This window comes from Zingiber officinale, chromosome 1A (assembly GCF_018446385.1).
Source record: "Zingiber officinale cultivar Zhangliang chromosome 1A, Zo_v1.1, whole genome shotgun sequence".
NCBI classification, from domain to species: domain Eukaryota; kingdom Viridiplantae; phylum Streptophyta; class Magnoliopsida; order Zingiberales; family Zingiberaceae; genus Zingiber; species Zingiber officinale.
The window spans coordinates 89,351,765-89,364,685 of NC_055987.1; the positions used below are offsets into that span (position 1 = coordinate 89,351,765).

The 12,921-nt window shown below is 37.0% G+C and overlaps 1 protein-coding gene across 1 annotated transcript; it reads right to left on the bottom strand.

Moving 5' to 3' along the window:
- Positions 1-1,344: 1,344 nt before the first annotated feature.
- On the bottom strand, positions 1,345-2,963 carry LOC122006349. Its single transcript, XM_042561821.1, has one exon. It carries the CDS (start codon positions 2,438-2,440, stop codon positions 1,520-1,522), a length of 921 nt encoding a protein of 306 aa, XP_042417755.1. The 5' UTR covers positions 2,441-2,963; the 3' UTR covers positions 1,345-1,519.
- Between the last annotated feature and the right edge of the window lie 9,958 nt (positions 2,964-12,921).

A 12,921-nucleotide genomic window follows, 5' to 3' on the forward strand; every position in this document is an offset into this window, starting at 1 on the left:
GCACACTTGGGAGGGTCCTCGGTCAAGAACCGAGGCAGATTGAGCGTGGTCAAGTAGAAGAGCATTTTCTGCTGCCATCTCTTGAAGTTCAGTCCACCGAACTTCTCTAACTTTTCCCCGTGACTGATTAACACAGTTCCAATCGGGGCGGAGAGGACCTGCACATGTTGAGTTTGTTGCACCTCAACATTCTGTTCTGTGGTCATCTCAATATAATCGAATATGTTTCACGATTGTTAGCAAAAAACAATCCGTTATCGGAGATTTTCGGAGACGTAATTGCATTTAAATTACACGAAATAAATTCAACTTATCTGTTGAAATAACTTGAGTTGGCTGGTGTTTGGCAAGTGCTGAACGCAAGCTTCACAGTGGCCGACCGGGCAAAATAGACTAAGGCTTCCATCCCTCTTCCACCTCTTCTCCATTCATATATATCCAACAATTACATTAATTTATCTAATTACCCCTGATATTTTTACGTATAGAAAGTTTAAAAATAAGTATAATTTTTCTTAAATTCAGCACATTAAACTAAAATTTAGTATATTTTCTATCAAATTTAACATCACTCTTTTTCCACCTTAATTGGATGAAAAATATAATAGATTTTCTTTAAATGATGCTGAATTTAAGAGTAATTATATTAAGTAAGAAAAAAATAGTACTCAATTTGATAAAAAATATATACTCAATTTTAATTTAAAGTATTGAATTTAATAGAAATTATATTCATTTACTCAATTTGATAAAAAATATATACTCAATTTTAACTTAAAGTATTGAATTTAATAGAAATTATATCCATTTTTAGATTTTTTTATTCTTACAAATATGAGAGGTAATTTTGATAAAAAAAAAATATATTCGATTTTAATTTAAAATACCAAATTTAAAAATAGTTATACTCATTTTGTGATTTTTTTATACCTAAAAATTCTAAAGGACAATTAGATAGCCGTAATTAATTTGATAAAAAATATACTCGATTCTAATTTAAAATATTAAATTTAATAAAAATTATATTTATTTTTAAATTTTTTGTAGTTAAAAAAATATGAGGATAATTTTTTTAAAAAAAATTTCGGAATTCTAATTTAAAATACTTAAGGACACTTTTCATAATGATGTTTAGATGAAAAAATTGAATCAAATAACTTTAAATACAGAGAGTAAAAAATACAGTATTTTTGACATGAAAATTACATGCAAATAATATTATAATTAGGAATTTTTTCTAATTTACCGATTGTTATATTTAAGATAGAGTTGAACGTCAGTTAGTTCCAAAATTTAAAATTTGGTTGCAAATCTCTCATAAATGACATCGCAATCTTTTCAAAAAATTTAGACTTATATTTCAATTTTTTTTCTAGTTTAAGTATTTCATTCTGTAGCCTTATTTCAAGCTCATGCGACACCAAATTCTTGTTGGAGAGATACAGAGCCATTCCGCTTCTTATGCACACACAGATTTACACGCATACCTTTTTTTTTTTTTTAATTTCCTGCGGACGCGCTACAGGCTGAGACTTAACGCCGCCTTCACGTCGATCCTCCACGCTCTGCCGCCGTCGTCCAGCCTCCACACGTCGCACGGAGCCGCAAGCGACGACAAGGCCCGCTCCGGCCTCCCGGGTTGCTTCCTGTAGTGAACCCGCATCCTGCACGTGAACGCCCGACACGCATCCGCCGCCGGCACCGCCGCCCGAGCCACCAGCCTCACTCGCGCCTCCTCCTCCGCTCTGCCTCCGCCGGCGCCTTCGTCCGAACTGTCGCCCGCCACCATCCTCCGGTACGCTTCGTTGGTCCACGTGACCCGGTTCCATTCGTCGGATATCAACCCGGGGCACTCGTCCACCGCCAGCGCCGCCCGCACCGCCTCGTCGCTCCTCCAAGCGACCTCCCACTCCCTCCACGTGTCCGTCACGCTCTCCACCGTCACCCACGATCCCACCGCCGTCACCAGCCAAGGCGCCCTCGCCGCCGCCTCCTCGCACCCAATCCACCCCGGCGCAAGGAGCGGACGCTCAGATCCAGAAGACGTGCGCTGGCGCTCCGCCGTGTCGCCCCTCCGCTCGTCCGCCTCCGGCATCAGCGGGAGCGTCACGATCGTGGGCGAGCAGATCGTCGTTGTGGTGTTCGCGGAGGAAGACAACTCCGACGCCTTCTGATCATCCTTACAATACGGCGATGGCTTGGCCTCCACCTTCCTCTTCTTCCTCCCTCTTGAAGCAGCGCCAGAACCCTTCCGCCTCGTTTTCCTTCCCAGAGGAGACAACTCAGAGACGGCGGAGACGACCTCCGAGGAACCGGCGGCCGGCTTGGGGGCGATCGGGCGGAACCTCAGCATGATCCGACCCATCCTCCACGCCGCCTCGGCGTCTCCGCCTCCACCGTACATGGCGATGCCGATGCAGCAACCGCCTCTCCGCTCCATCTTGCACTTCGATCCCTCCGCTTTAATCTAACTTCATTTATCGGTCCCGCTACTGACGACATGCAAAGGCGGAGTAAGTTAAATAGCACAAAGGAATCCGACACGTGTCCATATCTGCACGTGTATCAATGCCTTTTCCGCCTCTAATTGGCTGGGAGCGACAGCTGGCGGTCTTAGTTGGGTAGGGCAAATGAATAGACGGTGGGCGTAATGCGGCAACAAGGAGATTGCAGAGGAGGCGCGAGGTGACACGTGGAAAGCAGTTTGGATGGCGACGGGACAGGTGGAAGTAGAACACGGGCGGAGGAGAAGCGAGAGCCAGGCGGGGCCCGGAGCCAGTGGCCGGGTGGGTAGCTCGAGGTGGGGTCGTCGATCGTCGTCGCTATTATTGGCCGGGAGATAGGTTTGAGTCACGGTCGGATTTTCTGATTAACGGGTAGAAAATTCTCTAACAAGAAAGGTATAGGCACGTGGCAGCTCCGATGGCGACATGCAACTTCGAGGAAGTGGATGATGACGTCGCCGAGGTCGACTGATGGTCCATGTCTGACCTTTACACGCTTCTTGGTTGGTTTCCGAGACGGCAACGTGGAAACGCTACCAAAGGCGTGACTCCGGTCGCTAAGAAAATTAGTTTTTTAAAGAAAATGTTAAATAGGTTTTAACTAAGATACAAATTACATAAATATTTTAAAAGTCAATATAAAATAGAAGTTATATAAAAAACTTAATTAAAATTATAACATACAGTTTTTTTTATGGCAATTTATCAAAAAGTACACGTGAAAATATGAATTTATCAAAAAAAAAAAAAAAAAAAAAAAACATACACTATTTTTTATTTATCAAAAAGTACAATTTTTTTTTAAAGCATTTCCTATTTTACCCTCTTGATAATTTGATTTTTTCTACTATTTTTCTTTTCTTCATTATATTTCTCTCACTTCTCTCTCCTCTGTTGACATAATATAGGAATAACATTAGTCAATTTTTAATCACATGTTAATACATTTGAAGAAGCTAAAATAAATAATGGACATCATATTTGGACTCCTTACAATTTTAGAAATCCACAGGAACTGAAAATGAGTGCAATCGGAGCTTTCTAGGTCGATCAGTGGGTTTCGATCAAAACCCACTGATGGACCTAGAGATCTCCGATTGCACTCATTTCAGTTTCTATGGATTTCTAAAATTACAAAGAGTTCAAATATGGTGTACATTATTTATTTTGACTTTTTATAGATGTTAACAAGTAAAATTAAAGAATCGGCATAAAAGCCCACGTTGGGCCTGATATGGAATCATATCAGGCCCATCGTGGGCTTGATATCATTCCATATCAGACCCAACGTGGGCCTAATATCATTCCATATCAAGTCCACGTTGGGCCTGATTTGAGTCCATATCAGGCCCAATGTGGGCTTTTTTGTCGATTCTTTGATTTTTACTTGTTAACATATATAAAAAACCAAAATAAATAATGGACATCATATTTGAACTCCTTGCAATTTTAGAAATTCATAGAAACTGAAATAGGTGCAATCGGAGCTCTCTAGGTCCATCAGTGGGTTTTGACCGAAACCCACTCACCCATTTCAGTTTCTATGAATTTCTAAAATTACAAGGAGTTCAAATATGGTGTCCATTATTATTTTTGGCACTCCTAGTGGTAGACCAGAGGTTTTGAAAAACCCTAAATCTCTCCTTTTTTTTTTTTGCCTTTTTTTTGTTTAGGCCTGATATGAAGAGATATCATGCCCATGTTGGGCCTGATATCTCCCCATATCAGGCCCAATGTAGGCCTGATATGAGAGATATCAGGCCTAGTAACAACAAAAAATTAAAAAAAATAAATAAAGAGAGATTTAGGATTTTTAAAACCTCTGGTCCACCACTAGGAGTGCCAAAAATAATAATGGACACTATATTTTAATTCCTTGTAATTTTAGAAATTCATAGAAACTGAAATGGGTGCAATCGGAGCTTTCTAGGTCGATCAGTGGGTTTTGGTCAAAACCCACTAATGCACCTACAGAACTCCAATTGCACCCATTTCAGTTTTTATGGATTTCTAAAATTGCAAGGAGTTCAAATATGGTGTCCATTATTTATTTTGACTTTTTATAGATGTTAACAAGCAAAACTAAAGAATCGACAAAAAACCCACATTGGGCCTGATATGGGCTCAAATCAGGCCCAACGTGGGCCTGATATGGAATGATATCAGGCCCACGTTGGGCCTGATATGATTTCATATCAGGCCCAACGTGGGCTTTTATGCCGATTCTTTGATTTTGCTTGTTAACATCTATAAAAAGCCAAAATAAATAATGGACACCATATTTGAACTCCTTGCAATTTTAAAAATCTATAGAAACTAAAATGGGTGCAATCGGAGCTCTCTAGGTCCATCAGTGGGTTTTGACCGAAATTCACTTATCGACCTAGAAAGCTCCGATTGTACCTATTTCAGTTTCTATGAATTTCTAAAATTACAAGGAGTTAAAATATGGTGTCCATTATTAATTTTGGCACCCCTAGTGGTGGACCAGAGGTTTTGAAAACCCTAAATATTTCTTTATTTCTTTTTTTTTTAATTTTTTATTGTTACTAGGCCTGATATCTCCCATATCAGGCCCACATTGGGCCTGATATGAAGAGATATCATGCCCACGTTAGGCCTAAAAAAAAAAAAAAAAAGAAAAAAAAAGAAAGAGAGATTTAGGATTTTTCAAAACCTCTGGTCTACCACTAGAAGTGCCAAAAATAATAATGTACACCATATTTTCACTCCTTGTAATTTTAGAAATTCATAGAAACTGAAATGGGTGCAATCGGAGCTTTCTAGATCGATCAGTGGGTTTCGGTCAAAACCCACTCTGATTGCACCCATTTCAGTTTCTATGGATTTCTAAAATTGCAAGGAGTTCAAATATGGTGTCCATTATTTATTTTGGCTTTTTATATATGTTAACAAGCAAAATTAAAGAATCGGTAAAAAAGCCCACATTAGGCCTGATACGGACTCAAATCAGGCCCAACGTGGGCCTGATATGGAATCATATCAGGCCCAACGTGGGCTTTTATGCCGATTTTTTGATTTTTCTTGTTAACATCTATAAAATTTCAAAAATAATAATGGACTCCATATTTGAACTCTTGCAATTTTAGATATCCATAGAAACTGAAATGGGTGCAATCGGAGCTCTCTAGGTCCATCAGTGGGTTTTGACCGAAACCCACGGATCGACCTAGAAAGGTTCGATTGTACCAATTTCAGTTTCTATGAATTTCTAAAATTACAAGGAGTTAAAATATGGTGTCCATTATTATTTTTGGCACTCCTAGTGGTGGACCAGAGGTTTTGAAAACCTTAAATCTCTCTTTATTTCTTTTTTTTTATTTTTTTATTTTTTGTTGTTACTAGGCCTGATATCTCCCATATCAGGCCCACATTGGGCCTGATATGGGGAGATATCAGGCCCACATTGGGCCTGATATGAAGAGATATCAGACCCAACGTGAGCATGATATCTCTTCATATCATGCCTAAACAAAAATAAAAGGAAAAAAAAGAAAGAGAGATTTAGGGTTTTTCAAAACCTCTGGTCCACCACTAGGAGTGTAAAAAACAATAAGGGACACCATATTTTCACTCCTTGTAATTTTAGAAATTCATAGAAACTGAAATGAGTGCAATCGGAGCTTTCTAGATCGATTAGTGAGTTTCGGTCAAAACCCACTTATGGACCTAAAGAGCTCCGATTGCACCCATTTCAGTTTCTATGGATTTCTAAAATTGCAAGGAGTTTGAATATGATGTCCATTATTTATTTTGGCTTTTTATAGATGTTAACAAGCAAAATCAAAGAATCGGCAAAAAAACCCACATTGGGCCTGATATGGACTCAAATCAGGCCCAACGTGGGCTTTTATGCCGATTCTTTGATTTTGCTTGTTAACATCTATAAAAAGTCAAAATAAATAATGTACACCATATTTGAACTCCTTGTAATTTTAGAAATCCATAGAAACTGAAATGAGTGTAATCGGAGCTCTCTAGGTCCATCAGTGGGTTTTGACCGAAACCCACTGATCGACCTAAGTTCCTGTGGATTTCTAAAATTTCAAGGAGTCCAAATATGGTGCCCATTATTTATTTTGACTTCTTCAAATGTATTAAAATGTGATTAAAAATTGACTAATGTTATTCCTATATTCTGCCGACAGAGGAGAGAGAGAAGTGAGAGAAATATAATGAAGAAAAGAAAAACAGTAGAAAAAGTCAAATTATCAGGAGGGTAAAATAGGAAATGCTTTTAAAAAAGTGCGCTCTTTGATAAATACCAAAATAGTGTACGTCTTTTGATAAATTCAGATTTTCAAGTGCGTCCTTTGATAAATTGTTATTTTTTTTATTAATACATACCATTTAGCAGTCCGACAATTTTCATTTAAGTCATTTGATCAATTTAATAAATAATTTTATCGATATTATATTTATTTTATTATTAAAAATAACTCCATTTTAAATGATCTAGTGGTAATTTAAATGGGCAAAAAGGATATTTTATCTTATAAAGTATGCATTGAATAGAAAAATAAAAAATATTAAAAAGATAATCGAAGGATATTGCCTTTGATTATGAGGAACAAAATAAACATTAAGTAAAATATGGAGGGGGAAGATGAATTCTTTTCTTTTCCAATATACCAAAATGTGGATATTAGGCGGAGCATGGGTGGCTTAATTATGATGATGTCTTGTTAATCAAATTTTGAACAACTAAATTAGTCAATTGGTGTAGTAAGAAGGTGAAATTCATCTGTGCAGCAGTCTCATAATCGGTTCCATAATCAACTATAAGGAGATAAATCAAAAAATTATAATTAACCACTATGAATAAAAATTTATTCAATTTTACTGAGAATCAATCTCTACATATAAGGTTCTCATGCTTTTAGGACACTTGAACCCTAGCTTTAAGTCCTACAAGTTTCGGCCATATCATGTTTAAGGTCCTAGGAAACTTAGAACCTAACTCAACTATGCTCATGTTGTTCCTTGAAATATTTGCTATGAAAGTTGTTTAAGGTTCTCATGCTTTTAGGACACTCGAACCCTAGCTTTAATTCCTACAAGTTTCAGCCATATCATGTTTAAGGGCCTAGGAAACTTAGAACCTAACTCAACTGTGCTCATGTTGTTCCTTGAAATATTTGCTATGAAAGTTGTTTAAGGTTCTCATGTTTTTATGACACTTGAACCCTAGCTTTAAGTCCTACAAGGTTCGGCCATATCATGTTTAAGGGCCTAGGAAACTTAGAACCCAACCCAACTATGCTCATGTTGTTCCTTGAAATATTTGCTATGAAAGTTGTTTAGGGTTCACAAGCTTGAATGATAATTTCTAACCCAATGTATGCTTGATAAGTTTCGGCCATGATAAGTTGTAAGCTTAAGAAACCTAGAACTCTACCTAAACTTGCTCATGGTGTTTTCTTATGGTATAAGAAATGATACTTATTTAGGGTTCACATGTTGGTATGGAGTTTTTACCTAAAACCCAATCTATATGTTTCGGCCACTATAAGACATTAGGGTTAGAAATCTAATTATGTTTCCCATGTATCTTATATGCCATGTTTATGAGATTGCTATGCTTCTATGTTTAATTATGCACACTTATGATCTATACATGATGGAAACCCTTATGCTATGTTGTGTGTTATTTATGATGAGCTGTGTGCCCAATTTATGCATGATATATGTGAAGAGCTGTGTGCCCAAACTATGCATGTATTTATGATGTGCTGTGTGCCCAAATTTTACATACCATTATGATGAGCTGTGTGCCCAAAATTCTATATGGTATGATATGATAAGAAATATGATGTGCAAGAAATGATAAGAACCATGATATGTATGACATGCTACTTTACTTTATATGGCTTGTACCAAGGGTGGGCTCCATAAGCGCCCCGGGGTCGATGGACTAAGAAACGGGCCTCGTTAGGGATGGGCTCCTAAGTACTCCTAGGTCGATGGACTAAGAAACGGGTCTAGTATATATGCCTTGTAGGGTTCAAGACTTGCTACCTTGGACCTACATAGGACGCGCGCATTTATGTATGTGGTACAAGCCGGGGCCCTAACCATGTTATGATTATGTTTAAGTATGTATGTAATAAGTTTTCAAAGGACATGTTACATATATTATTGCATGAATCATGTTTTTGAAAGTCATCTCGCATAACACATTATGATTATGTTACGATATACCATGATGCCTATGATTATGTTATGTTATGTTAGGATGAACCTTATGATTATGTTATGATATGTTATGATCATGATCATGTTATGCTAGAATGCACTTTATGACTTTATTAGGATATGCCATGATATCATATGATTATGTTATGATATGATGCTTCTATACATGATATGATGAGTTGTCTTTATGCTTTATGCCTTGAAGCTTTATTTATGCTATATGGTTTTTGTGAGTAGGAAAGGATCTTACTGAGCCTTGAGTGCTCACAGCTTACTTTCCTTGTACCACAGATAAGGGCAAAGAATGGATGTACTGAGGGAGCAGCAGGAGGGGGCAAGGAGGACGTGTGTAGTAGTGACTTGGCTAAAGAGAAAGACCTGCTTCTAGTTAATAAGAGTTATATTCATGTTGTTCTTTTATGACTCTATGACACTTCATCATGCTCTTTAGTATTATGGTTTAAATTTATGCTAAGCATGTTATGTGACCCATATGATAGGTAGTTAATGATGATGTTTTGAAAAGTAAAAGAAAAGTTTAAAGAAAAAAATATATACTATAGATAAGACTTCCGTTGTTTTAAAGAAGAAAAGATAAGTAACCCTGTCAGCTTAAGCAGGAAGGGGCGGGGCGTTACAGAAGATCTGGTCGATCCGACCTAAGGGAGAGTAGATCCAGATCCTTGATCAAGATCAGCACCTTCGGATATGATTTTTAGAGACTTTTCACCGTTGATCAAGCCCCAAATCGCTCACAGCCGTCCGTTCAAATCTGGATCTGATTCAAAACAGAGAAGCTACAATGTTTTCTCTTCGTCGACTCCTTCGCACTGAGCTTCATCCCGCGGCGCATCTCCAGGATTTTCGACCTCGTTTTCCGTCTCCGATCAACTCTTCAAGTGACATCATCAGTGCAGAGCTTCATGGCAGCTTCATCCCGATCATCCGGAGCCATCAGCGGGCGTTCCCTCCGATGAATTCTGTGCCTTGGCAATCCTCTGTTTCCACAGATTTCTTGGGCATTCCCTCAGATTTGTGCTTCTTCTTCCATCAGCAACGTTTAGCGGCGTTCCTCTAGCGTTACTGACTTCTTCCAACGACCATCCGTAGTCCACAGCTTCCATCCAGATTTCGAGACCAGATTTCTAGATTTCGGGCCATTTATGGGTTTAGGGTTGTTTCTAGCTCGCCGGAGGCGTTCCGCCGATGTTGCTGAGCATTCCTTGAATTGAGACGCAACTAAGATGCTCCACTGATGACCGGAGTTGGGTGTTCTCGACTTCGGCCTCTTGTGTGATGACAAGAGTGTGTTGCTTGTATAGATTGGTTGTGAGTTGGTTCGGTTAGGGTTTATTTCACTTTATTTCTGTTCTTACAGCTAGATTATATTTCTTTTAATGATTGTCATATTCTTATCTCTGCAATTTATCATTTTGTTATTTTGTTGAAGTTTCATTCGTGTTTAGTAGCTAGAATTTCATTGATGCAAGTTAGTTTAAGTTTTGCTAGAGCTTGTTTAATTGTTAAGCTGTTAAGTTTTTAATTAGGGTTTAAATTCTGCTTTAGAATAGATTTTATTTAAGTCGTGTTATTTCATTTGTGATTTAATTGTGTTGAAGATTAAATCCATTACGTAGTGTGACAATGTGTATTGGACTAATCATTGGCACTTAGTTAGGTTTCATTTATGGATTAGATTAATTTTTTAATTACTGTGCTTTCATTTGTTAGATTTAGATTCAATCTTAAACCCCCCGTTTTTATATTAAAACCCCCAAAAAATAGGAATAACTTATAATCCTAGATTACATCCTGCCGTTAGTTCCTCGAGGTTCGATCTTGGGCTCATTATTACAACATGATTGTGTAGTTTAGGGGTTCAGTGAATATACATTGTTAATTTGATAACCCCATTTGTGACACGTAGAATATTCCGGTATATCAAATTTTGGCGTCGTTGCCGGGGAAAAGATATGCAGTGTTTGATAATCTTAGGATTGTTCATTATTTTGAAAATTTTAAAAAATTTGTTGTTTTGATTGCTATCATGCTTATATATCCATATGTTAATTTTATTTGTTCCTGAGTTTTCTGATTTTATTTGCTAGTTTTTAGTGTAAGAACAGGAAATTCTGTTTATCATGGATCCATATTATCAGCATTTTGGGGATTGGAGTCAGAGTCATTATTATCAGCCTCAGACTGGGATTTATGCGCCTGAATATCAGTATGAGGATGTACAAGAACAATTTGTAGAGTTAGTTTGGAAATGCAATGAAGTTATTCAACAAATGAGAGAGCATCAAGAGCAACAATTTGCAAGGATACAGAATATTTAGAGTCAGTTAGATGAAATTGCATCATCCATTAATCAGTTATAAGCACAAAACTGCAGTGGAGAGATAGAGAGTAGTGATTCTGTCAGGCCTGACCCTATTTCCATTTATTCACAAGAATTTTCTAGTTTAATTTGTGATGATGATGTAGTTGTTTAAATTTCTGATTCTACTAATGATGTTACTTTAGATGTTGTGAATGATACAGATGTAGGAAATGAAGATTTAATTGATGTTGAAGATGATTTAAGTGTAGGGGATTGCTTACTGGAAGCAATACCCCAAGGATCACCTGAATTTGAGGATGAAAGTGTAGGGTCTTGTTCTATGGAGCCAAGCACCCAAGAATCACTACATGAAGTTGTACAATCTTCAGAACTAGAGTTTGAGCCATTAGTTGATGATGAGGAGGTAATAAACACCATTCTAGAACCTTTAGGTACCTTTCAATATGAAAAGGTGAGTATTTCTTGTGATTTTTCAGAAAATTTAATAGTGGTACCATTCATTGATTTAATTAGATGTGATTCATTTCTTGATATATTTTATACCCACACTAATATTCTCCTATTTTCTTTTTATCCCACTCGCGTGTGGGAGGTGTTTTCTTTTATTGATGTTGTAGGAGAAATTAAGCTTTCGAAGTGGGTGCTTAAACTGAACCGCCTTAGACCTCCAGAAAGAATGGTGAAAAAAAAAATGATTAATAAGAAGAATTTGAGTGGAACTTTGATTACTCCACTTCCAAGGTGGATTCTTCTTCTAAACCTTCTTCAACCACCGTGAATATAAGGGGAGTTGGTTCTAATTTAGCTTTCTTTTGCATTTTAATTCATGTCCTGTTAATAAATTCTTTATATGTTTCTTTAGTTTCATACTTTACTTTTGTATTTTACTTTCATACTTTGCATTTAGTTTGATATACACAGCATGTCATTTGAATAAAATTCTTCATGGGAATTTTCTAAGTAATACTTTTAAGATGGTAAAGTTGCTTAAATTTGATCATCAATTTTAGGTCATGTGATATGATTGAATACTCTACTTACAGGATATTGGTTAAAATGGTGGTGAATTTCAATTTGATTGATTGAGCTTGATTGCATCAAAATACCTAGAGAGGACCACTAAAGCCTATACTTCATTATTTTCCGTTGTGTGGCATGCACTTATAACAATTGAACTCTAGAACTTGCTTAGTTTCTTTTCAAAGTCATAATAGCATATTTGTGCATGGAGATGAAGGATTGTTTTCATTCTTGATCCCTCATAAATTCAAATTCCCTTCTTCATAATTTTCTTAAAACAATTTTCTCTTGCAATTTAACCTTTGAGTACCTTTGCTTGGTCCATTTCATTGAGGGTTTTGGTTGACTATCTTGATGAGTTAGATTGTTTGATGATGGACAAAGTTTTAAATGTTGGGGAAAATTAGTTTATGCTCAAGAAATTTGAAGAAGAGGGATGGTTGCATAAATATTGAATTGTGATTTTTGAGAGTGATGTGGGAGTCTCAAATATGGACTTTGATTATGGTTACTTGATACAATGTATAGTAATTGGAGTTCTTATTTAAGTTTCTACTTTTGGCTTAGTTTAGAGGCTACTTTTGGTTTGTATGTGCTGCTTTTAAAAATCCAGGGAGCTGACATTTGATATTGTTGAAAATTTGATTTGCTGAGAAAGAGTGCTGATGGAATTGGTAGCTGCATTTCAATGCTGAAATTTGTGAGTTTGGTTCAGTTTTAAAGTTGGAAGCTGATCAGGAACCAGTCCATTAAATCTTTGATTACAAGGACCAAGTTCAACTCTGCAAAAATGCTATTCATATTTAAATTTGAATGACTCAACTTCTGAGATATGGA